Source organism: Triplophysa rosa, linkage group LG10 (genome assembly GCF_024868665.1).
Source record: "Triplophysa rosa linkage group LG10, Trosa_1v2, whole genome shotgun sequence".
Taxonomy (NCBI): Eukaryota; Metazoa; Chordata; class Actinopteri; order Cypriniformes; family Nemacheilidae; genus Triplophysa; species Triplophysa rosa.
In genome coordinates, this window is record NC_079899.1 from 20,394,437 (window position 1) to 20,420,174 (window position 25,738).

The window sequence follows — 25,738 nt, forward strand, 5'->3', positions numbered from 1 at the left end:
TAACACACAAAAGTGTTATAGTTACTGATGTTAAAACATCTATAATGATACTACTATACTATTTAAAAATAGTAAAATAGTATTTTATTAAACACACATTTTTTCACATAGCTTATATGGTAGTGCAAAGATCATGGGCTCAATCCAAGATAGCACACTGATAAAATAACATGGATTGAAAGCCTTGTAAGTCGCTTTGGATAAAAGAATCTGGCAATTGTAAATGTAAATTTATTAATAACAACAAATGAACACAGTTTATATGAATAAAAAAGAAGCAAACAAAAAAAATCTACTTTTAACACAAACGTCCATTAAAATATTGACAAATGCTGTACGTGTAATGCCTCAGTCACCTAATTTCCAATTGGCCAGACCAGGATCGACTGAAAACTGCGTATAACATTGTGATTTAATTATGTTCCTCTGACATCAGAGACTTGTGTGTCTGCCCAAATAACCCATTTATCCGCTCTCTCTCCTCTTCTGCCTTTAAAGAACCCCAGGGGAAAAAAGAACGAAAGGTTAATAACAACCCTTCCTGTGTCATATTCGACACTACCAGCCATTGGACTAATTATATTCATTATGGCCGCATGGATGTCTACTTATCCTTCTTAATGACAGACCACATAAAAAACCTCTCTAAACACATATCTATTATTTAATCAAACTGTTCCCATTTGGTACAGGCAAAATGGAATAAGCCAGCTTTATTTTTGGCCTGCATGGGTGAATTCTCTGTGAAGGCGCCAAAGGCCGAGAGAAGCGAAAGTGGGCCTTTAATTTGTAGCTTTTGATTTGATTCGCCATTCACATGCCAAAAAGGTACAGTTTATTCTGACAATCAGAGCCGCTGAAGAGGAATAGATATTATTAAGGATTAGAGATGAGCTTTCTAGTGAAGATGAGATAAGCCATCTCCTTTTGTTCTCTCTTTTTTTCTGTGTGTGTCAAACTCTGTCGTAGACCAAAAGAGAGATATACTCAGTAGCTGTCGTGTTGACGGGCTGGGTACTTCCTCTGCGCAGCCAAGCAGGGGCCACATACAGTGTCACAGCTCATATTTAATGTAAGCGACATTTAAGTACGATAGGAATGAATAAAAAACTAGAAAACAAGAAACGGACCGAGTTAAAACTTACTGTGTTTACTGTTATGTACAACCAACGGTTTCTTTTAAATAAAACACAGCGCGAGAGTGTTTGTGAGAATTGTGAGGCATAATCTTCCAGATGTGTTAGTTACTTTTTTAACTTCCACTGCTTTTTTTAATCGCACTTCAAAAGTGCTGTTGTATGATTAAAACTGTATATCTATTATCTTGCCTGAGAGAAAAATCTCACCAGAACGTTCTGTAGATGGCTCATGCCATGATGAGTGATTTGATTGTTACTCAGTGTCAGCGTTCTCAAACCGGTCTTCTGAAAGCGCAAACCGTCGCAAATCTCCTCCAGGCCTGAAGAGCAGATATACGACTATTCATATGCCCCAAAAAATGATAATTCGACCAAAAAGCACACAATATTTTCTCAAACAGAACGTTCATACCTGAATCCGATATAGAATTGTTGCTTAGGTCCAAGGTTTTGAGAGTGCTGTTGTATTTGAGCAGGTCACCAAGTTGCATGGAGTCCTGGTAGCCATTGAAGTTGTTTTCGCCGAGGTAAAGCTCCTGCAAAGCGCCGTTCCTTTTGAGAGCACCAACTAAAGAAAGAATTGAGAAAAATCTGAAATAAACACAGTGTTTTGTCAATGTCCAAGATGTCTTTGTGCCACATAACTACGTTATAGCGCATGCTAATATTCTAGGATAAAGAAAGTAGACAAGCAGAACGTAAGAGCCCACAGCAGTTCTTCTAAATCACAACAAAAGCTCACATTGACGACTTTTCCAAGGTTTCGAAGGTCTAACTCCATTATTATTTTTATTTACATCGCTGTGATTATATCATGGCCATCATTATAATAGTCAACATCATTATGTGTCCCTTTTAGGGCCAGAGAAGCTTTCATGGGCTTTTTGTCTGTGGCCTCACAGAGTCGTCTGTCCGAATCAATGTGGCAGATTTGATCAGACCCTTTCGGTTGCATGCGGAATGCCAACATCGTCATCATACACAGTAGGAACCAAATGGGGGGATCGTTGAATTGATCGGAGGGACTCCACTGTGCGAGCCGGCAAGTCCCGCAATCAGGGCCCCTCCGATCAATAGCAATGATCAGAAGCTGGGCGTCCCGCTGAGAAGAATGAGGGGGGCGGCCGAGTGGCCCCGAAATATCAAATGGATCCACATGCTACTTAAAGAGACAGAGCCGTGAAGACGCAAGATGTGCCACTACACTTCTCCATCTCATTTAAGGTCATTTCACTTCTGCTAATGGTCCATGTTTATAACAGCTTTCTGGTTTTTCCTTTGTCTCAGTCTTTCTTTTTCCAGACATATAAGATATAAGAAGATATTTTGAAGAATGTTGGTAACTGAACAATGGCGGTGCCCATTCACTGCCACTCAATTGTATGGACACAAAACCAATGCAAGTCAATTTCTTTTAATAACGAAAGTACAGTAATTGAGGAATTTATGGTCTATACTCAAAAAGTAATATCTGGCTACATAATGCTTGTAATGCATTAAAGTCAATATATTAAATGTCTTACACCTTTACGTTTGGCTGCAGAATTTTTCTATATTTTTTTTACGTCCATCTATGTTTACACATGTTTTAATAACAGCATCCTTCACATTTTTGAAGGACCATCAAATCACTGTAAAACTGCGTCGTCTGTATCCTCTTTTAGAAGGCAAGCATTACAACTCCATGATAGAGTCTCACAGTGAGCTGGCCGAAATGTCCTGAGCGGATCGGTGCAGCAATGTGTAAAGTGACAGGAAGAAGATTAGGACATCTAATCCAAGCCCGGTCTGGCTGTTAAGGTCACAGGGCCAAAATCTGCCACTCCTCCCCTTGTCCTGCTTCATCTGTTCCTGCTGGCCGAGGCCGCTCATGGAGAACGCTTTTTTCAAACACATGCTATCTGTATTTTAGGACTGGCATATTGCAGTATTCACACCAGAGTAAGTGAGACAACTAGCACTTCTTTATTAAATTGTTAAAAAAAGTAAAATCCTTGTGAGCATTAGGTGTGATTTTTGAGGATAACATGCCCTTAGGGTAGCTATGTTGTGCTGGCATGATGGCGGTTTCAAAATTCTGCTGGGAGTTGAAATACTTATGCAGTGGCAAAGTTTGCACAGCACTAGCTACACTGTAAAAAAATGCATAAAAAACAGATAAAGTACTGGCAGAAAATTCCCAGTACATTTTACCTTTATTTTAAGGACATTTCCGTTAATGCTTAAATGTAATTTAATGCAGTGCAAAATGTAAAATACAGGTAAAACAACTGTAAAAAATGAATACGAAAAATTCCTTCATATTAATACAGTATATTGTGCCCTGTTTTTACGAATTTTTCTTTGTGTAGACTAAACCAAATGTCACTGTAAAAAAACATTTGGCCGAATAGTTCACTCAGAAATTATAATTCTTTCCTCATTTACATGGACACAAATCCACTAAGACATTTCTCAAAATGCATTTCACGGAAGAAAGAAAGTCATACAGGTTTTGAACGATTTGAAAGCATGAATAAATGACGCCATATTTTTTTTGGTGAACCATCTGTAAAGCACAGACCTAATGTGTTTGACACATTTTGCACGACCAAAAGCAATAACAGGTATAGCTGCCGAATGCTCTAACAATGTTTTAATCTGTATATATTTTTAGGGTGACAAGACAAATTTATATTTGTATAGAGATCATCATTTACATTGCTGGTATTAAAGGGTTAAAGGTCCAGTGTGTGATTTTTTGGAGGACCTATTGACAGAAATGCAATATATTAATGCAATATATTATACATAACTATGTCTTCAGAGGTGTATAAAGATAATAAAGTATTACATTTTTATTACCTTAGAATGAGCTATTTCTATCTACATACACCGCGGGTCCCCTTGCATGGAATTCACCATGTTGTTTCTACAGTAGCCCTAAACGGACAAATCCCCTTCAGTAAAGAAGCGAAAACATGACAACATCTTTATCCTGTGTCAGCCACCGTAGTGCTTCAAAGGGAGGGGTGAAGTGAGCTGTAAATTTCATACACTGGACCTTTAATAGAGAGCAACCACGGGAAAAAAAGCTAGTAAGCTATGCAGTCAACCCTATTTCCCACAATGCATCTGTTAACATCATTAGCATTTCACAGCACCGGGTCATATTTTCTGGCCGTGAGCACCCAAACTTTCTTCCAGTGTTAACTTGCATGCACTTGTAGTGGGTGCTGTGTGCTGGGCATACCAAGTGTGAAGAGAGGTTTGCCGCTGAGGCGGGTGTTTTCGAGGTGTAGCACTGTCAGCCTGCTGGTGAGAAGGGCTTTTGACAAAGCCTGTGCCGCATAGTCCACCATGGGCATGTTGCAAGCATCCAGCCTCCACAGGCATCCGCTCTGAAGAGACCAGACAGCAAGCCATCAGAGACAGAGAAAGAGAGAGTGAGACACACAGAGGCCCCAATCCGCCCTCAGTGCGGACCGTCCTCGCTGTCTCATCAAAAGCCGTCCTGTCTAAAAAAGGAGAAACGTCAAAACGGGAAAACAATCCTGACACGAGGTTCCCGGAGATCTGCGGGCCATTCTCGAGTTTCATCCTTGAGTCCAGCACTTCAAAAGTGTCCAGATTTTTTCTTCTTTCCCTTTCTTGGGAGATTTTGATTGATCTCGTATAATACCGCCTGAAAGCGTGCTTTTGGTTTTACTATTGAAGTCCTTTTCACCGCGGGGCGATGCCGTCTTTCATCTAGAGTTCTTGTTAAATGAACATACAGTATATTGTCAGGAATTTATGCGGACGGTAATCATGTCTATTAAAATCAAAGTGTGGACATTTTTATCTTTGATGCTTCATAATTCAATTTGAATAGCACTATGAAATATTGGTTTGTACTCGATGATGCTCTTGCTAGTAAAAAACAAAAAAGGGCAGATAATGTATTCTAACTGAAATACATATGCCCCATTGGGCAGTGGGATTATATATGCGGTGTGGAAATATTCAGACTCTACCTGTTTGAGAAGGTGCGACAGTGACAGCCAACCCGAGAACCCCATGCCTGAATTTGAGGACACATCAAGATGTGTAGCAGATTCATAGTACAAAAACATATCCAGCAAAGACGACGCTCCCTTGAAAAATATAAGAAATCAATATTGATAAATAAAAAGAAGCTTGACTTTAAAACAAACATCTATGGACATTTACAGTATGTTATGATACATTACAAACAATGACAGTAAGGTTTAACTCCTTTTGATGATGTTTATGATTTGGATTTTTACATTATGTTCATCACACACGTACACTTACATTTTCCTCCAGCTCGGCCCCCCGCAGACTGATAAAATCAAATTGCACTGATTTCAGGATCTCTTCGAGAGACTCACAGGAGCAATAATCTAACCGCTCACCTGGAAAAGCAATCAAAATGGAGATACCACTTTTTACACCTTGGGTGCCCCTCACCGACCGAGTGCCAGCGTACTTTTGCCTCAACACAGTGCCGGGTAAACCAGCATCAAACGTGCACTGCAAAACGCCTCTCCTCCATAGCGCGACATATTAGACACATGATGCCATCCCCTCCCTTCTGAGTAGGAGACAATCAAAGTGCCTCTGATTATGCAGGAACAGATGACTTTTAAACAAAGCCCTGAGAAATACTTTGATGGCCACAGCAGTCCGTCTATATTAGATAGAGCCCCCCTTCCCCTCATAAACTCTTATCTTCCTGGTCGGGGGGACGCCAGATCGCTCAAGGCTGCATGTTGGGGAGATAATAATTTATTCATCATTAGCATAATCATTTGTAATTTTTTTAACAATAATCACTTAACTGTACCATAGGAAGGGGGGGTCAGAAATCCCATTTTTCTAATCCCCTCTGCCATGTGTAGATAATGACACCGAGACTGGGAGTTAGATGTCATCAGTGCGTGACAGGGCGCGGAAAGCCCGAACATGCTGACCCGCGCTTCAATCTCGCTCTCGCTGGTATCAATAACCAAAAAATATGTTTCAGTCATCAAAGGGACAGCGGTTTAATCCCAAACTAATGCCCTTCAGCATCGCAATGTACATTTCAATTAACATGCTTGTCAAAGTTCTGATCTTATCAAAGTGCGGTAGCTACGAAAAAAAATACGCTTGTGGCTGGTTCGATCCACACTTCGGGGATTACTAAATTTAGTAGCCTGTGAATACACAAAATCTGCCTAAAATACACACAAAATAAATAAATTAGAAACAGAAAATAGATCTGTAGACGATCTACAAGAGTCAAACATGTACCGGACAAAATGGTTTGTGTTGTCAGTGTTTATAATACACCTAGAAGACAAAATACAGTGGTTTCTGTATACAATAAACTACTCATTTTGAAAAATTATTTAAAGATTGGAAAAATATAATTAACCTGTTTAATTTTAAACCCCATCAGCAGATCTAGGCTATTTATAATTTACTTTCTTTACTTTAATTTGTAGAATCAAACCCATTTTTGTGTCATACTACATTTAATGTTTACTATTGATTATGTTTGTAATCAGATGAAGGTTTTTATTTTTCTGCTTATTGAAACACATACCTGTAATGTGGAAGTCCATGCAGAATCATAAAAAAACATCGGAATTGTCTGTCATTCGTAAAAATTCAAATCTCTTGTATGTTTATTCAATCTGTTGATTTGCTTTTTTAAAATAGCGATAACATTACACCCCCAGCTCAATGTTAAGATAAATGGTGTTTTGCTTGAGTTTTACTGGAGCTTGAGTGTGTCAGTCACAGTTTTTACAAGTTGGATCTGATAAAAACCATTTAGTACACCTAAATTCTATAAACTATATAAATACCATATTAAACCTTTTGCACATCACACATTTTAACACAGCACAAAATGTCAAATTACCAAAGTTTTAGAAGTACAGAAAAAGTTCAACAAAAAAGCTGATAGCTGATCACTATTGGTTAGCGTCTCCCGCCAGAGTTATGCATGTCTACAAATACAAAAAAAAAACATGTCTCAACTTGAAGGGGTTGAACAACTTTGTTTAAGGTTTGTACACAAGCTCAGACTACCGTCAGACTGGTGACACCAAAAGTGTGCTAATGGAAAGACGAGGAAAGCTTGAATAGCAGAACGAATGAAAGAAATACCACATCAGGTAAAACTATAGCATTGTGTATTTCGCTGATGCCGTTGAGCTGCTCTATTAATTAACGAATTAACGTAACAAAATAATTGAAATGAGTGTTCTTACCAGATAGGTCAAGGCACCTGGCTCTGTCAGTAACACAGGTTATTTCCTGCATTTAAAAGAAAGAAAGAGGGAGAGAAAGCGAGAAACAGAGAAGGCTTTGTGAATCAAGATCAAAACCAACATACACACAAGCTGGTAGGTAAATAAATGAATTCCAGTCAATTCCAGTTACGGCATATTCACATTGAAAGTGAATTATGAATTTCTTTCATGTTTATGACAGCTCACACAGATTTCATTTTACCAGATCTTTCTAAGTGAGAACATCACTGTCTGTTTCATTGACGTTAAAGTGTCAAAACACTCGTCGCAATGGTCTCTATTCAGTGAACATTGCAAATAAGACTCCTCCTGTATGAAATAAAATATAGCAGAGAGTAGTCATGCTATTGTGTATGAACGGTACACTCAGTCATTTTTATGGCTGGCAGGTGGGATCACAAAGTATGCAGGGACCCTGCCGTCCGAACCTAACTTTCGCTATAATATCAATAACCACTTAAGACATCAATGGCACAGTGATTTCATTCTAAACTAATTCACTTCAGCATTTAACACTCGTCAAAGTGTGACAGCGTCAAGCAAAATCAAAAGTTTTCGTTTTTTTCTTCGCTACCAGATGTTCTATTTCTAGGGGCCCTCAGTTCTAGGGGTGCTCACAACAACCTCAATGGCCCCTTCCTTGAGCAATGGAGGTCATTAGTGTAGCGATGCCTTCAGCGGTCTATTAGTGAAACTAATTAACAACAACTTATTATTTTTGTATACTTGTATATAACATTGACATGGTCCATTTGATGTCATTTGTCAGCCTACCAATATACCTTAAACAAAACATAACACTTCGTTTTTCAAAGCGACAACCAACGGCTTATGTTGATTTTCAAGAACGTCACGGCAAAGATCATTTCAGCTCAATCTGGCAATCTAGCCGCTAGACTGTAGCTAGCAGATGGCAGTTAGCATCTATCAAGTAACGGACTGATGAAGTCCCTCAGTCAACCTGCTGTAAACATGAACAGGACGTCATATGGGATTTTGTTTTTCGAGCAAAACAAATTAAGCATTTCAATGTGCGAACGCTCTCGCCGTTTTAATGTTATTCGGAAAGAAAAGTGTCGACGAGGATGACTTAGGGCCATGGATTTGTACCTCTCTTCTTTTTGCGTTTGACGTTTTCCATCTTAATAAATGTGGAAACTTCTGAAGCCCTTCGCAGCTAAGCAATGTTCTGTGCTGTGTATTGAGGAAAATGAAATGACAAAGTACAAAATGTATTGATGTGTCAGGTGGGAGAGGACAAAATGAAGTGATAAAAAGAGAGCTTTGCTTCCTCCAGGCAGAACGGGACACAGCTTATAAACTTGACTTCCACAGGCACCATCTCAAGTGCATTTGCCATTCTTCATTCAAAGACTCCTGGAGACCAACTCCAGCACTCTGCAGTCTGGGTGGCTTTGTATTTGCACCTGTTTGAGAGCCTATATTTCTCCTTTTTTCCTCATTTAATTAGTTGAAAAAATGATTTCCAACCATTTTATACAGTAAAAGCTCTCAGGGATTAAATCACCCGCGCATTTTCCTTTCAGCATCTTTTCTGCAATAAAGGATAAATTATTTAAAATAACACGACCTTTTATCTCACACCCTTTGAAGGCAGCAAATTAAAAATGTAAATTGGGATCTCATTAATATGCAAATATATTCATTCCCAGTTAACAATTAGCAATTAAACCTGCAGTGTCTGGAAAGAGCATAGACAAAATTAATAACTTAATTTATCATTAACAAAACAAAAACGTACACAAATTTGTATTATTATATATTTTTAAATTAGTACATTGTCACTCTGCCTCCCTGCCTTTAACAGAGTAATTTGGTTGGTGGATGTCACAGGAAATGATAAATAGCCCAAACAAACATGTGATTGGCTACATGAACAGTGACTACAACGTTGCATCTCCAGACAGCTGGGGAAGGAATAAACATGCCCATTTCATGCGGTAAAGAAAGAGATTGTCGCATACCCATATATTCTACAGGGTGCAATGGGCATTAAAGATTCAAAATCGTAAAGTTATTTATACTCTACAGTGTATGCGAGATGAAAATTCGGTGGTTATTTCAGACACTGTGTGGCTTTCTGATGAATGTTGAACGCTCTGAACTAAGCAGAGGTTGTGAGCATAGATGTTTTAAGGGAGCACAGCGGCGCTGAATATATCTTATGGGAGGGCGGTTCAGTCTAAAATACAAACTTCTCACAGAATCTTCGCTTTATCCTGCAGGGAAGTGTGAAATGCAGAACTGTTTGATGGGGCTTCTGAGGCAAGCGCTCCTACTGTACGGGCACTTCTCGAAGTCTTTTCTCGTCTTTGTTACATCCTGTTACTACAATTGCCAGCACGACCGCTAGGATTTGCACTTCAATAGCGGTGACACTTCCTCAACAAACATTCCATTTACAAGCCCCTGGGATAATAACTTGTATCAAGAACTTTCTGTGTTTTCCAAGACTGAAAAAACAGAGTGGACACGTTAACTTTGCAAAGGGAAACCCCAAAACGGAGCTTACAATGCTAAACAAAGAAAAGAGCTATAGGCTTTCCTGTAGCTCCGTGGTTAGAGCATGGTGCTAGCAACGTCAAGGTCATGGCTTCGATCCCAGGGATTGCACATACTCAAAAATACAAATGTATAGTCGCTTTGGATAAAAGCGTATCCCAAATGCATAAATGTAAATGTAAAAGAGGTATATAATAATGATAGTTTAAGCATTTAGCCTGTGTTGAACTATGGGGGCCTGCGGTTCTTCACGCAAGGCTGTTTGTTTACCCCTTCTGTAAAGACTATCCAAAAGCTAAACTGTATTACCCACTTAAAATATTCAAAAAAAGGAGAAAGCCCGGGGGTACAATAAAAGCTTTAAATAGTTTTCAACAGTCATCCTCCAGGGACCGTCCTGCCTGAAAAAAAACCTACCTAATTTGATAAATATGCTCTTTAAGCTGCGAATTCCATTTAGCATTCGCTTATTAGAAATTCACATGTCGTCCTTAACTAAATATCCTTCCTTTTAGCTGCTGCCTAATACATATTTCACTCTTTTAGGGGGACCACCTACATTTCTTTCAAACGCAGTCGGGTTCATTAGCGGCGAGGAGATAATGCCGAGAGTGTGTTTAATGTAAGCACTGCTAAGTCTCTAATTTTCCACAAATAATTCTCCTTGATCTAATCGTAAATTTATGCAGAAGAGAAAGCAATGCTCTTACCATCGCTGGTCAAAATAAAATAAGTGCAGAGCTTGAATTATGCATGCATGCATGTGTGTGTGTGCGTGTATTAGAGTATTTGATTTCCTTTCATTTACCTATTTGTTATTGTATTGCTATCTTAGTTCAATAAAATGCAGTTGGCTAATTAACCTGCTCCCTAAGAGGGATTAAAATGTTTTCTTTTCTACTTCTTTTCATCATTTTCTTCTTTTAATTTCAAAGTTATTTTCACAAAACAATGTTTTCGTTACACATAGCAATCTCAAGCCAAATCTTCTGTATAAATAATCTAATATTAGCCAGAAATCAAAGCGAGAGGTGTGCTGTGTGTTTTAATCACTGATCTCTATATATGACTGGATTGCTAATGGAATACTAAAATACCAGAAGGTGAAGCCACAAGTACATACCAGTGACTGACAGTCAACACTGTGTTTGCCTTGGAAGTTTGCATTGAGCATCGTAAGGCTGTACAGACCAACTTAACATCATTTTGAATGGATAGGAAATGTTTCATTAGATTTCCTATTGAGAAATTGTTACGGTTCTGTTATGTTATGTTTTGGTTTGGTTTAGTTCTATGTTCTAGTTCGCCTGTGTTCTGTCACGGAATGGACTCAGAGACACAGACAGATTAATCAAACAGGTTCAAATGGAGTTTATTGACAGATGTTTAACACAGAGAAATGGCAGGTAAATTAGAGTCTTCTTTAAAGATGATACGGAGTAATAGTTAGAGTCTCTTGGATTACCAGGGTGGAGTATAGCCAGGAACTGGTGGACGAAGTAGTAAACTGGGTAGCACACAGCCTCGGAGAGATCGCAGGAGGCAACTTGGAGTAAACTTGGGAGAACACTTGGAGAACACGAGGAGGATGCTGGAGAACACGAGGGGAACACTCGAGACTTGGAGGTAGGATCCTGGGATCAGGTAAGTAAATCCACTAGCGTATGAGTCCGTTAACCGAAGTCAAAACCTGACAAAGTGACAGTCTAGGTGCTGTGCTTTTATGTAGGAGGCTGGTGATTGGAGATGAGTCACAGGTGCGGGTGTTCAGTATTCAGGTGAGGGAAAGCGTGCACGTGGGGTGGAGCTCGGCGTGTCCAAGACAGAACCCCCCTCTCCACAGCCCGCTCCTGAGGGCCGAAGACATCGACATGGGACGTGTTCACAGAATGTGTCCAGCACTGACCCAGGGATTAAGCATCTATTGTAGCAGTGCTGGATACATTCTGCGAACGCGTGCCATCCATCCTCTACGTCCAGCGGTGAGTGTGGTTTTAACCTCCTCGAGGAATTCGGCTATACTCCACCCTGGTAATCCAAGAGACTCTAACTATTACTCCGTATCATCTTTAAAGACACTAACTTACCTGCCATTCCACTGAATTGCTCTGTGTTAAACATCTGTCAATAAACTCATTTGTCTGTGTCTCCGAGTCCATTCCGTGACAGAAATATGGCAGTTCTCAAGTCAAGTTTTTATAGATCAGTGGTTTTAATGCATGTTCACTTGACCGTACCTTAATTTGATCAAGAGCCTTTGGGTTTGGTTGTACCTTGTGTTTCTCACAGCTCTGAATATAGGCCAGAATTATATCTGTCGGAGTAAGACTGTCAGCTAAAAGAGAAGAAAACATTAAAATTACAATTTTGGTATCATAAAAAGTAAGCATTGGACTATTAAACTGCATTAAGTTATGGTGTACACAGCCTTAAAAATAAAAATGTCTTATGTACCTCTAGACAAACAACACAGCCTTACAGTATTTTATAAACTCACCAACATGTACCTATTTATGTGTAACATTGTTCAAAATGGTTCAGAAGCTATTTGACAATACAACAACATTGTTTCCTGATATTTCTATATTTCCTTTGTGTAATATACATGAACAAACAAACAAGATGTTGTCAGTATAACATCTTACCTTCTCGAAGCTCGTCTCGGCTCTCCACAAAAGCAGAAACCATCTCCTCATCTGGAGGAAATGATACACGTTTTTCTTCAAATTGTTTCATAATCTGAGATGTGTCCTCTTCCTCTGAGTGCCCTGTCATTCTTCTGATTTAAGAGATGTTCCCTTTAAACAAAATTTTCTATTTACATACAGTCCAGTGCCTACTGTATGTCAGACTGCCAAGCTGTTAGATCCTCTGAGCTGTGTGGACACATCATCCATGCATAATTTCTACAGAAAACATTGATCAACGCTTGCTTCAATAATTACATGTATTTCAGAGTTTGCTTTTGAAAATTGTTTTGCTTTCAATCTGTAGCCCAATGGTTACTAGCAGTAGGAAACTTAAACTCGCAGCAAAGCACTTCTACAACAGTCACAGGATACCACATAGTTAATAATTCATAAACGATGTGCCTCTCAACAGTGGTAAAACTCTACACAAGTCAACATCAAATATGCACATTGAAAAACAGAGTCTAAGTATTTGCATTTCATTGAAATGCTAAACCACTGTAACTTTGTGCTAAACCTGTAGTTACTTTCCATTAAGTCAGTCAAATATGATAACAAATGAACGCACTCGATTTGAAAATAAGGATAATCTGAAAAATAAGTGGTAAACCATAGACAAAAATGCACGTTGCTTATTTAATTTTACAACAAACTGCATTCATTTGAACGCCAACGTTGTTTGTGTGATAACATTACAGAAACTACCTTTCCCATCATGCATAGGAAAAACCCGGAAGCACGCAGTTCTGTTTCTGACCAATCGTGTGTGTCGACCCTCACTCTGAAGCGCAGTTTTGCGGGAAGTTTGGAGAGGAAGAGCTGTTACAACCTGCTAGTTACCCGCGAAAAGGTTAGTGGAATCGGCTTTGATAAAGCATTGTGACCGTATGTTTTTATTAGCGGATTATGTGGATGAGCGGTTGTTTTAATGCATATTACAGGACGTGATGAGGCAGCTAACTCGGCTAGCACAGCCGGTTAAAATGTGTGAGTGCAGATTTTCTGCATCCCCCAGAACAGTTGTCATTCAAGTGATAACCGTTTCAGACAAAAAAATAATGTTGTATGACCCTGAAATACTTGTGTAACGTTAGATAATTCATGTAATCCACAAAGGGATCTTAATGTCTGTTTCTTTTAATTGGAAAGTGAAACAACAGCATCAACAGTGTGACAAAGTGAAACTAAGTTATCTGTGTACAAGGACCTGAACACTGCGTGTTAGTGATATGTAAATGTTGGGAACATATAGACGATGTTGTCATTTTGCTCTAAAGTCATGTGTAGTTTTTAGCAATGCTAATGCTTATTACTAGATGCAGCCAAATTTGTATGCGTTCTGTTTCTTTTTTTACGTTTAATGGAGGCAAGGTTGATATTTCAATAACGCCGAGGTGTGATGAGGTAAGATCTGACTAAATCATGTAATTTAGGCCTAAACACGAACCATACAGTGAGGTCTAGAAGTCCGAGACTAAATAGAGGAAAGTGTGTTATTTGAACCATGGAATAAAGTTTTAGTTATCCTTTGTGCAAACTATCACTATCACTTTTTCTTGCTTTCACTGAAGAATAGAAGATGCTCTTTATAACATCCACTAGATGAGAGGACAACCTGGATTATGCATCATGTTTAAAAATAATAATATGGGGGCATGCCAAATACTAAGACATGTTATTGCAATATATTATTAAATGTTTTAAGTTTAAAAATCTGAATTTTCAAATGTGTCTTTTTTATTTTTTGCTCAAAAATATAGTTTATAATTCATGTGTAATTGTGAATTAGAATGCAAAGTATGCAAGAGAATGTAAATTTTAAATGTCCAAAAGTATTCAAATATTTTTATTAGTGATATCAGACTTTTGACTGTATCTCATTTGCCTGCATGTCATTTACTTGGAACTTGGTTTTCTTTTGTTTGACGCTATACAGTCATTCAGTAAAATGCCACCCAAGGCCAAAGCAAATGGGGAGAAAAAAGCAAGAGCTCCACCTAAGAGGAAACTGGCTGAAGAATTTCCACCCGGTGAAGTCCTAACAGACAATGCAAAGAAAAGGTGGAAACTCGGGCAGCCTGTTGGGAAAGGAGGTTTTGGCCTGCTGTATCTTGGTAAAATAAACAAGATGTTAAAGAACATTTCAAAAATGCTTCTGTTGCTTTATTAGTACTGAATTTGTTATAAATCCTTTTAGCAAATGAAGATTCCTCTCGATCTGTCGGAGCGGATGCCTCTTATGTCATTAAAGTGGTAAGGACAGTGTTTTTTATTGACAGTATATGAATGTCCCAATATACTGAATTCCTAAAATTTTCTTTAGGTCATTTAGCAGATGCTTTTAGTCCCTACTGAAACAACTAGAACACAATTTTACAGAATTAAAATGTATGAACTTGGATTCCCACAGTCATGGAAAACCTATAGATAATAGAAAATTAAAAAATTGCGAATTCCAAGCCTGGCGGTTAATAAAATAAAATATTGAAAAGTAATAGAAAGTTGTAAAGAGACAATTTGTGCTTTGGTAAAAAATGGCATCGTTGTCAGATTGCTATGAATAAGTGAAGTGAGTAATAGTACTGGTGATGTTTTATCAAATAAAAAGTGTTATCACACAAAAGTTACCTGAGTGAACCTAAATCAAATGTCAGTTATTTTTACTATTGTTTTTACCGTCTCTTCCAGGAGCCAAGTGACAACGGCCCTCTGTTCTCTGAACTGAAGTTCTACATGCGAGCTGCCAAGCCTGATCTAAGTAAGCCCCCATGACTGCAAACACACCCTCATATGCATGATGAGCCGGATTGAAAAAAGTCGAAGAGCAACTCTTTTAATTAAAGAATGTTCTGAGCTCGCCATTGAGAGCTTTATGGAGACAGACAAACCACAAATCTGCCTTTGGTGGCTCCTATGGCTGCCCTAAGGCCACAGCATTGCGCTTTATTTAATAACAATCCAAATGTCAGTCTCCCTTGACAATTAACTGCTATATTACTAAGGGATGCTCATGTTTTATTCATGCCAATATTGTAATGTTGGTAAATATTTGTCCCACCAGCAGATTACCTTGCGGCACAGCCACAGTTTGGTCTCTAAGGAATACTCTTATATTACTTGGAGCACGCACAAGTTTGAGGAATAAAAGTTTAGAATAATTTGCCCACTTTATTTATGAATGCATTGTTTCGATTGCATGTAACTTAGTTTCTTACTGTTAGTATGATATTTTTATGTGCTTTAATTTGAAAGCTGCTTATTCTTCTGTACATTTCGTACTAATTGTATTTGTTGTTTCAGTTGGGGCTTGGATGAAATCAAAGAAAGTTGACTATTTGGGAGTTCCAAAATATTGGGGTTCTGGTTTTCATGAGAAAGGTGGCAAGAGGTAAGTGGGACAATCTTAAACTTTGATGTTTAATACCATTTTGATAATTAATCGCATGGTAGCTTTTATTTAGTTTTTTGTTTTTAGTAAGTCTGATTATTTCACTAAAATCTTCATGAGATAATAGTTTTTCTTCATCAGATATAGATTTATGGTGATGGATCGGTTCGGAACTGATCTGCAGAAAAAGTTCGAGGAAAATGGGAGGAAGTTTCCACGGAAACTGGTTCTTCAGCTGGGCATCAGACTTGTAGGTTTCTTGTCACAAAAAGCAAACTTTTTTCATTTACTGAAGCCACTGCAGATATTGCCAATATCTCATCGTATGTTAGTGTACATCATGTTAAAAATATTTATGTTGTGCCCTTTGATATGACAGGCAGTGGTATAAAATCTTATATTCCCATAATAATACATTTTCATAGTCTTAACGTTTTTCATCTCTCTAGCTTGATATTTTAGAGTACATCCACGAACATGAATATGTGCACGCAGACATCAAAGCCTCCAACCTTCTCCTGTCCTACACCAACCCAAATCAGGTTTGTTTCAAGCCCTCTATGTGTTTAGCGTTGGACTGTTGCTATGGCTGTACAGCTCATAAAGGGAAGAGTGTGTTGTGTGTTTTAAAATGCAGGGCTATAAGGAGCTCTTGCTCCTTTTAATTGGAGAACCATCATTTCGAATGTAAGAAAGAACTTGTCTAATTTTTTGCCATCTGTTAATGAGATTTGGGTGGAAAAAAACAAAAAAACAATTTAAGCCTTTAATGCTCGGTTCATAAACTGGAGAGATTAGAGCCAGTATTGGAGCTGTCTCTTGCAAATAAGGTTGGGGGGCTGGGCAGGAGCAAATATTTAATTTGAAGATTAATAATGTATCAGTGGTGTATTATTAAGCTGCTATTTTTAAAGTCACAATTTAAAACTCGGCCTTTTGGGTTTAGTCGCTGCTTACTGGGGACTATGAATGCTTTTTTACGTTTGGCTTTTTATACCAATCAAAGAAATTATAGGGCGTTCCTTTTGCTTTTGAATTTGTTTATGTCTATGTTGTATAAATGTTTTGGTGTACATAAAGTTCACAGCCACTGGAAAGCTTATTTTCAGCTGGTGGACTGAATGATAAATATTCAATCAGGGGCATAGAAACAATTTGTGTGTTGGAGGGATTTTAATAGGGTTTTTAAAAGTAATAATTGAAACTTTGAAAAAAGCAATTTTGGAGTGGTAGGTTACACACCCTCTGACATAAAAACAATGGCTGCTACGCCCCTAATTTCAGTGACCTAATGGAAAGTAGGACCATCCCTTGACTTTGAGAAAACCTTCACTCACTGTGCAGTGTAAAAATAAAGTTGACAAAACTTAAAATAATAAGGCAACCGATCACAAGCAAATTTATGCGTTTTCTCAACAAATGTGGTCTGAAGTCCACTCAACTCAAAATATTTTGTTAATAAAACAAGTTGTCAAAACATAAATATTCATGTTTACCTAAAAAATAACAGAACAAAATATTTGTTGTTGGCTGAACATAAATAGAGAATGTAGATTGGTTATTTAAAAATAAACAAATGTATTTGTCTTTTACTACAATTGTAAATGTTTTCTGACTCAAACAGACCCAAACTTTGATCAAATAACTGTTTAAACAGTTTGTGTTGAGTGTTTATCTACCGGCTTTGCCGTTGTGTCATGCACTTACACCTCAACATTGAACACACAAATCTCAACCATGGTAATAATCAAAAACCATCATTCATTAAAAGAACTCTAAAATCAACAGATAACTAACAGTAACAGCGATATTAAAGCATAAATTAAGCCATCAAGAACTAAAACACTAATCTTTAAAAGAAAAACAAATAAGAAACACAGAATTGAACATGCTGCAATGCATCTTGGGAACTTTCAAACTCTTGCAATATTGCTTGTTCAGAATACACTATTTTGTAACACCGTGTCTATCGCACCGCGACACACGGTTTATTCAAATGGGATTGTTGCGCTGCGCCATGCCCGGTGTGGACAAAATTTACAATTATAATGGATTCTAATGCGTTCTATTGTCTCTTGTCGCGTCGCATCCGGTGTAGACACGGTGTAAGTTGGGCAAACTTTCTGACACATTTTGGCCAAAAACTTGAGAATCTTAGTCCAGTCAACAAAATAATCTTTGTTGGAAACATGTTTAGGCTAATTTTGTTCAGTATATGCAAAACAATAATTTGACTCCTTTAACTAAAAATGCTATGTTCAAGTTACTTATTTATCTTTGTAGGGAGAACATTTTGCAAGTTTGATTTTTTTACAGTGTATGAACTCCTGAACTTTGTGATGGTGTACCATACCTCCAGATAAAAAGTCTGTAGCTTTTTGAGGAATTTTAAAGATCTTTGCTGAAGTTCATTGAAATCTCAAACATAATGCATAACACCGTTTCCACACCAGATGCAATGCAACCTCGCAACAACTTAGAAAAGGTGTTTTTTCCATGTTATTTACAGTTTTTTTATTTACAGTGAGTTTTTCTCACCAGCTGCGACTGCGATACATGGCAAGCTACAATTGATTCTATATTAGTAACTTTTTTTTTTTAATGTCACGGTCGCAACCGATGAAGACACGGTGTAACAAGTCTTAATGTTGAACAGCCATTGGAAAGTATTTGAATAAAAATCCCCATGTATATATTTGTGAATTTGGAGATCATCTTACAATTATAAATTATCGTGAGCATTTGTATAGTAGAGACCACCCGATTCTTTAAACTAGTGTCATATTTTTAACACCTTCTGTACGATATTGCACAGCAGCCACTGGCCGTAATGAGTCCTGTGAGATGAGTCTGACCATACTATTACAGATTCCACAAACTGTTTAACAGTTGGCTTGTGGGTTGAAGACATTTTGTTTGTGGTTAATGTAAACATGTCTCAATATCGATGAATATGACTCATCAGACTGTATGTATTTATAACCCAGGCAATCCAGTTTTGTGCTTTAAATAAAAAATTTATCAGTTCAGCAGCCCAGTCATAAATGTTAGCTTTAAGGTGTTTAAGTTTAGATGGGGTGCTGATGTGGTGTGATAATGTTGGCTGGATATTTGTATGAGTTCTTGTGTATTCAATTGCAGTTCATTTTAAAAACCCTCCTGGACACATCAAATGTTTTTGTACAGCTTGCAAAATTAGAAAAAGATGCGTAATTTGCACACAGGCTGTTCTGGGATCTTTGAAACATTGTTAACTACTTGCCGTTGCTTTGAGAACTCACCTGTCACAGTGTTAATTGTCAGACCTTTTTTATAGGTGCTATACTGTTAATTGGCAATCACTCTTTTTGCTCTAATTATTTTTTAGAAACTTTGTTGTAATTGTTTTAGCGGTGCTTTAGAATTTTGCATCAGGAAAAGGAAACGCACAGTTCTTGTTTTTACCCCGTGGTTTTGTTTCTAAACTCAGGTATATTTAGTAGATTACGGATTGGCCTACAGATACTCGCCTGAAGGCAAGCCGAAGGAGTACAAAGAAGACCCAAAGAGGTGTCATGACGGGACCATTGAGTTCACTAGTATTGATGCCCACAAAGGAGTGTGTAAGGAACTAAACCAACTAAATTAAATCTCTCAGTCACTGTTTAATAACCTGATGCATTTCTTCTATAGCAAACATTTGTACTATCAAAATGATATATATATATAATCATGATACTTAAGTTAACTATTAAAATGTCAACCTGCCTCTTTAAAACCACCAAAAGCAATTTGAGATGTTTCAAAAATTTCATTTCAGCTCCCTCAAGGAGAGCAGACCTTGAAATCATGGGCTACTGCATGACCCAGTGGGTTTGTGGCCGCCTGCCCTGGGAGGACAAACTTCAGGACCCCCTGTATGTCAGAGACTCTAAACTGAGGTGAGCGTCTTTGTTTCACATGGCTTTTCAAGTATATGTGCATCTAAGAAAACCAAGATGTAATTTACCTTATTATTTGCCACAGGCTAATAAAAATCAACTTATCAGATGAAAACAATGCCTCTGCAGTATAACTAATTAATTTCTCTCAGATTTGCCTCTAATTGGCTTACAACTAATTACTATGAAGTTGCACGGTAGAATAGATGCAAATAATAACAGGTCAGATTTAATGAATTATGCTAGATGGTAAATTTCCAAGATTGTGTTTGATTCGTTTGTAAATATTTCTTTCCTCAGGTGTAGAGAGAATATCGATGAGTTCATGAAAAGCTGTTTTAACCCAGAAAATAAACCAGGTGAGAAAACAGGTTTTGTGCATTCACACAGGGCTGGCCAATATACCTAATTTGCTTAAATCTCAATATTTTTCCAAATTTAGATGATTTTTATATTTTTGCTTTCGCTCTAGAATTGTTAAAAAAGGGTTTGTGTTTGATTTGCGGTTTATGCCACTATTTAAAAAAGCACGATTTGTAGAGGAGCAAAAAGCATGTATGTATAAATGTATATCTAGTGACCACTTACTACTTTTGTAAAATGAATTTATTATAATTAATAATGAGTTAGGTTTTGTTTTACTCAAGATGTGGGGGGGTGGAATTGTGTATTGGCGCCATCTTTGGCACATTAATATTAATTTCCAACAATATTCACGATACTCTGTAATTTCTTCAGCATAGTTATGTCTGTAATATCTAAAATTCCACATATCTCCCAGCCCTACATTTACAGTATAAGTGTTGATATTTAATACCAAATTGCACCCCCATCTTTTCTAAAGTATAAATAATATGTATTTTATGACCTTTGTATTCCTCAATCTTACAGATTACTCTCACAACTATACATTTAATGAGATTTAAACATGATTTTGTTCGACTATTGAGCTCGCTGAGGCACCTGTGAGTTCTGCAGTATTATATTTTCTGTTTGTCTGCCAAGCGGTAATTGGGCTTACGCACTTTCACAAACAAGAGGGTTAGGGGCTCTTTTCTTGATAATAAGAGTGAACCTGGTGATTTAGTTGTAATTACAACTAATCTATCAGCCCTGCGCTAATTCCCAGCAATTTTTCACACTAACTTTAAACAGAGAGCGTGACAATTTTACATCAGGTGGGTGGAAGGGACATAAGAAGCAGACTCTGTACATTTTCTTTTGGTAGAATGCGTTCACCGGGGTTGCACGTTTCTGTACGTTTTGGATTTTGTCCTAGATTTATACACTTCTGAACCAAAGGAATATATCATTTTGAGATTATTGGCAGAAACCTGCTTGGCGTATCAACAGAAGTTACACTTATTTGTGATCATATAGAGAATAAATTTGTTCTATAGATTTCAGCAGTTCTGTGTGTGTCTCGTGAATTAGCATTCAATAAAACCCATTACTACTTGGCATAGAAGTTGATGCATATATATATATATACTGTATATGTATATACTGTATATATAGCATAAACATAGAGAGAGCACAATGCATTAGCCAAAAAGAGCTAGTTTTTAAACTTTTTCCCCATTCTCTTCTTATCGACCTCTGCATTAGTTTTGCAGTCACTGCGTGGCAGTCTGTACTTTTGCAGAACTTTAGGGCGTTCTTTCCTCGCATCGTTTAAAAATCAAAGCCGTCATTGGCTCCCTTTACTCAACCGCTGATGTGACGGCAGTTCTTAAGCCCTGTGACAGCCGCGTGGCAGACGGCGAGATCCCTCCTCGGGCTGTTGTCTTGTGCGTACACGCTGCATCACAACACCGAGGTGATGGGAGGTGGCACTGTTAGCACGGCCATCACGACTAATTCTGTTTGGTGTGACTATTTTAGCAGCCGACAGTAAACAACAGTTTGTGAGCGGAGAAGTATAAAGAACAAAGTGACAAATGTCAGCCGCTCTCCTCTAAACTTAACCTGAAGGTTAAAGTGTGAGCGTGTTCTGTGAAGACGTCGCCCTACAGGGACTGTTCCGTCTTTCCTGCACGACGCCAACTGCAAAAACATACGTGCAGCTACCTTGTTAACTTAAGACTTCTGCGCGATTATTGACACTGATGGTCCATGTAGCTTTCACTTAATCACATAGTTGCTCATTCTCGCTCTTAGTTTGTTCATTGACTCATAAGTGCGTTTGAAAGCATTTATATTATATTGTGACTGCTAGATAAATGTACTTGTTAATTATAGTCAACGGTGAAATGTGTCATTTTTATTAAGTTTAACAATGGATAATACGCGAAAAGGCGAGCCATTCGTAGACTGATATTTTTCAACCAATGAAATTCAGGAAACCAGTTTTTAAACAGTTTTGTGATGTTGATTATTTTAATGTCTGAAATTTCAGATGAGCTGGGGAAGTTCATGCAAGAGGTCAAGTCTCTTGGATACATGGACAAACCAGATTATGCAAAATTAAGAAGCATTTTGCAGCAAGGGCTGAAGAGCATGGGTGCGTCTGATGACAAAAAACTGGACTTCACAGTGTCGGCCAATGGCAAAAGCCTGCCCTCTGTCAAGGTGAGAGTCTCCTTCATTAAAATATCAGAAAGCCAAAGTCTTGGTTAACCTTATTCACTTTTCAGCCATTGAAAACGATACATTCAAAGTGCACTCTTTAACGCCCAGCATTTATTATAAGCTAATTTCAACATCCTGTAATTTGTTTACCTGTTGAAAGCAGCTTCGAATGTTGAAATGCCCGCACACGATCCAAGCCTAATTGCTCGGGTTAGTAGAAAACGCCGTCAGGCGCATTGATTTTCAAATTCAATTAAAGCGTGAAGCTTTTACCAGATGTGTTTTGTACTTAAGAATTCTTTTTTCAGTCCACACAAATTTCGACCTTGGCCGTAACACCTTGCCTTTGCAGTGAAGTGTATTGATGTTAATATCTTTTTAATTGTAGTTCAGAAATCTTGATTTGTTTAGTATTCATCTGCAAAAAGCTGGGTTGTATTTAATGAAAGCGTTTTTCGAATCTGCCCAGCAAACCTTTCATCCAAGATTGCAGTCAACACCCTAAAGGTGTCTGTCAGTACGAGATCTCGCTCATCTAAAGCACTGCGATAATTTCTAAAAACTTGTGAAATTATAGCTTGAAGTTGAATATGTGAAAGAGAAAGTACTTCAAAAAATCCTACTCATGTGAAACAGGCACTTTTCTTTTTATAATGATGTCCTGGTCATGTTTTTTGATAACCATTAAATTAAAGTAAAAGAGACCAAGGCTGTCAAGCCCCTACAATGACAAAACATTGTTAAAGCAATCCACGTGACACATTGACAATCTTTTCAGTGAGCTGTTAGCCAATGGGATCAGTTCATTGAGTCCGTTCAACTCAAGAACTGTATCTCTCAGTTGTAAATAAATCATGTGCCAATGAAATAATTCGTTGATAAGATCCAACTGATAAGAAGGAATCATTCACAAATCGCTACTTCTGTCACTTTCATGATGCAAAGTGGGCAAGTTTTCTTCATAAATTTACAGTTTGTGTTCCTCAAAAGTATCATGACCACCTTTTCGATTAGATGAACTATTTTTAAGAGTGAATTCTGATGCCTCTGCCGTTCCTATATCATGTAAAACAAAACGTCAAATCCCGCAAAGATGCGCTTGACTGCATATAATTTGTGAGAATGATAGCACTGTGGCTTCATTCACAGGGTCCGGCACAAAGAGCTCTTGGCAACAAAGCCGTCTGCATCTCAGGTTCTCTCCAGCACTGGGGTGTTTATCCCTACGGCCCCTCCTCTTCCTCTCACAGACAGGTCCTGAGTGCCTGTGTTTATTCCCCGCTAATGTATCACAAATTTGCTGACACGGTAACCTTGGAGTCGGCGCGGGCCGGCAATCAGCGAGCCGCACTTACGACAGGGGAGGGGACGGACTCTCCTCGCTTCCCACAATGCAGTTTGCATATGGAAGGTGCCACCAGGGAGCTGGCCCATGCCAGCTGAGGGTTACCTGCCCACTGCCGTTATTGTATGTAATTATCGAGCCAATCTGTTCAGCTCAGCAGGGTCTGGATGGTAATCATGAGGCAGCAATTGGCAAAATGGAAGGGAAATGTGAGGGGGTGGGGTGGGGGGCTAGTATAGATGATAGTTCAAGTCCGAGAGAGGGGCGAGCATTCATTATGCAGTCTGAGCGAAGAAAAGAGAGAATTTGATTGCTGTCGCTAAGTGCATCTTCTTCATAACCCCTGGTTCGGTTATTTCCTCGAATTGTGGACCAGTCTATGTTCGAATTCGTGGGGGAAGAAAACAAGGATTTTGATTGACGAAATTGTTGAAATTTCTTGTGTAAAATAACTTGGAATTCTGGTAAATTCACATTCTGACATGTAGGTTAATGGCTAGATTTGTATTTAAAATCGTCTGCGTTAAATCCGATGTACTGAATTAGGTGTATATCTCTATTGGATAGTTGCATTATTAATTATAATTTCTCAACTAGTGTTCAAAAGGCTGAAAACACACATAATAGTTTCCATGTGTTTACTGAGCAAAGGTCCATTCTTAATGTTTGATTCGAGCTTCCTTCAAGGCTGCTCTAGGCAAGTGATTTGACCAATGTTCTTTCCATGTTCTTCACTCCTGTGTTTTGTCTTTATTTGTGACTAGAAGACTCTGAAACGAAAGAAGGTGGAGGAAAAAAGCCAGTCTAATGATGAAACTGATGAAACCCCTGCAAAGAAAAGACCAACTCCTCAGAAGAAGGGTGAGACATCTCTTGAAGGTTCCTTATCTGTTTCTTCATATCATAGCCTAGTGTTTTTTTAAATGATATGCTTCGTTTTTTAAATTTTTGGCGTACAGTGAACTTTTGGTAACATTGTGTGTGGTAAACATGAGGTCAGGATCTAAAATTAACTCATTTACTCACTGTTCAGAAGCGAACAGGGCAAAGAAGCCGGCGAGAACCCTAAAGCGTCCGACGAAAGAGAAATCTGAGGCCTCATCTGAGCCCATGGCAAAGAAAAGCCGCGGAAGGCCTAAGAAGAACTCTTAATCCTCTTCGAACTCTAGTTGAAGTTGTTTTCTTTTTGTATCTTTTAAATTTTATGGTCTGCATTTGTTCTCTGTGGTTGTATTTTTCTTTAGCAGGATGTTGGGCACACTTTCTCACCGTGAAATAATAATAAATAAGGGAAAAAAATACGACAGTGGCTTTAAGTTGTGAGTTATTTTCATCTCCTTTGTAATGCCTTGAATAATCAGGTCTACGCGGATGAGGTCCAGAGGGATTGCTTTGCCCCCGATAAGGAAATCCCTGAAGGAGCTCAGAGTCCCGACTCTACCCCTCCACATTTCCCCTTGTTGTCGCGCTATGAAAGCCGCTGCTCGGCTGGCACTCTGACGTTTGTGGGAGAGGCGAGCTGGTCTTTGATACCTGCGTCGAGGCGGGCGAACGTGTGGCAGACGCCGCAGAGCCGGGTGCGAGCGTTTGGAGAAGGGGGTTCTGCGCCTTTCCGCTCGCTTGCCATTTGATCAGGCGGAGACAAAAGACTAGCACTTGGGTCCTACTTTCTGTGTCACGCTCACTTGAGTCTTTCTTACCTTCCTGTTTTCTGCTAGGAAATGGCTTCAAAGTGCTATCATTAAAAGTTAGTTGTGGATGTACCACTTGTTATCACGTTGTGACTTTAACGTTGGTTCTGATAACACAGCGACAACATTTGCAGGCGTATTTTTAGGTCCAGGTGTCATCTTGAATTGTTGTCTTTATAACAGC

At 38.4% G+C, this 25,738-nt stretch overlaps 2 protein-coding genes across 8 annotated transcripts in view; one reads left to right on the top strand and one right to left on the bottom strand.

The window, feature by feature from the left end:
• The window catches only part of si:dkey-288a3.2 (protein phosphatase 1 regulatory subunit 37), a 38,701-nt gene extending 25,673 nt beyond the window's left edge, over nt 1-13,028 (bottom strand). Inside the window, exons 1-8 of the mRNA XM_057343357.1 lie at nt 12,595-13,028; nt 12,187-12,284; nt 7,385-7,430; nt 5,436-5,536; nt 5,135-5,254; nt 4,372-4,519; nt 1,552-1,707; nt 1,347-1,459 (exon numbers count right to left, since the gene is read on the bottom strand). Of these exons, the coding sequence (XP_057199340.1) occupies nt 1,347-1,459; nt 1,552-1,707; nt 4,372-4,519; nt 5,135-5,254; nt 5,436-5,536; nt 7,385-7,430; nt 12,187-12,284; nt 12,595-12,724 (912 nt within the window). The 5' untranslated portion in view covers nt 12,725-13,028. The remainder of the gene's footprint in view (nt 1-1,346; nt 1,460-1,551; nt 1,708-4,371; nt 4,520-5,134; nt 5,255-5,435; nt 5,537-7,384; nt 7,431-12,186; nt 12,285-12,594) is intronic.
• vrk1 (VRK serine/threonine kinase 1) overlaps nt 1-25,166 on the top strand; it is a 38,138-nt gene extending 12,972 nt beyond the window's left edge. Inside the window, exons 1-15 of one of the 7 annotated variants that reach the window (XM_057343352.1) lie at nt 7,179-7,288; nt 7,388-7,519; nt 13,338-13,489; nt 14,576-14,753; nt 14,837-14,892; nt 15,328-15,397; nt 15,940-16,027; nt 16,169-16,277; nt 16,477-16,569; nt 19,497-19,629; nt 19,827-19,947; nt 20,248-20,306; nt 22,346-22,518; nt 24,628-24,724; nt 24,897-25,166. In XM_057343352.1, the coding sequence (XP_057199335.1) occupies nt 13,355-13,489; nt 14,576-14,753; nt 14,837-14,892; nt 15,328-15,397; nt 15,940-16,027; nt 16,169-16,277; nt 16,477-16,569; nt 19,497-19,629; nt 19,827-19,947; nt 20,248-20,306; nt 22,346-22,518; nt 24,628-24,724; nt 24,897-25,015 (1,431 nt within the window). In that variant the 5' untranslated portion in view covers nt 7,179-7,288; nt 7,388-7,519; nt 13,338-13,354 and the 3' untranslated portion in view covers nt 25,016-25,166. Of the gene's footprint in view, nt 1-7,178; nt 7,289-7,387; nt 7,524-13,316; nt 13,490-14,575; nt 14,754-14,836; nt 14,893-15,327; nt 15,398-15,939; nt 16,028-16,168; nt 16,278-16,476; nt 16,570-19,496; nt 19,630-19,826; nt 19,948-20,247; nt 20,307-22,345; nt 22,519-24,627; nt 24,725-24,896 lie in introns of those variants that run through there. The other 6 variants (XM_057343355.1, XM_057343351.1, XM_057343349.1 and 3 more) reach the window with 6 other exon arrangements.
• The last annotated feature ends 572 nt before the right edge of the window (nt 25,167-25,738 follow it).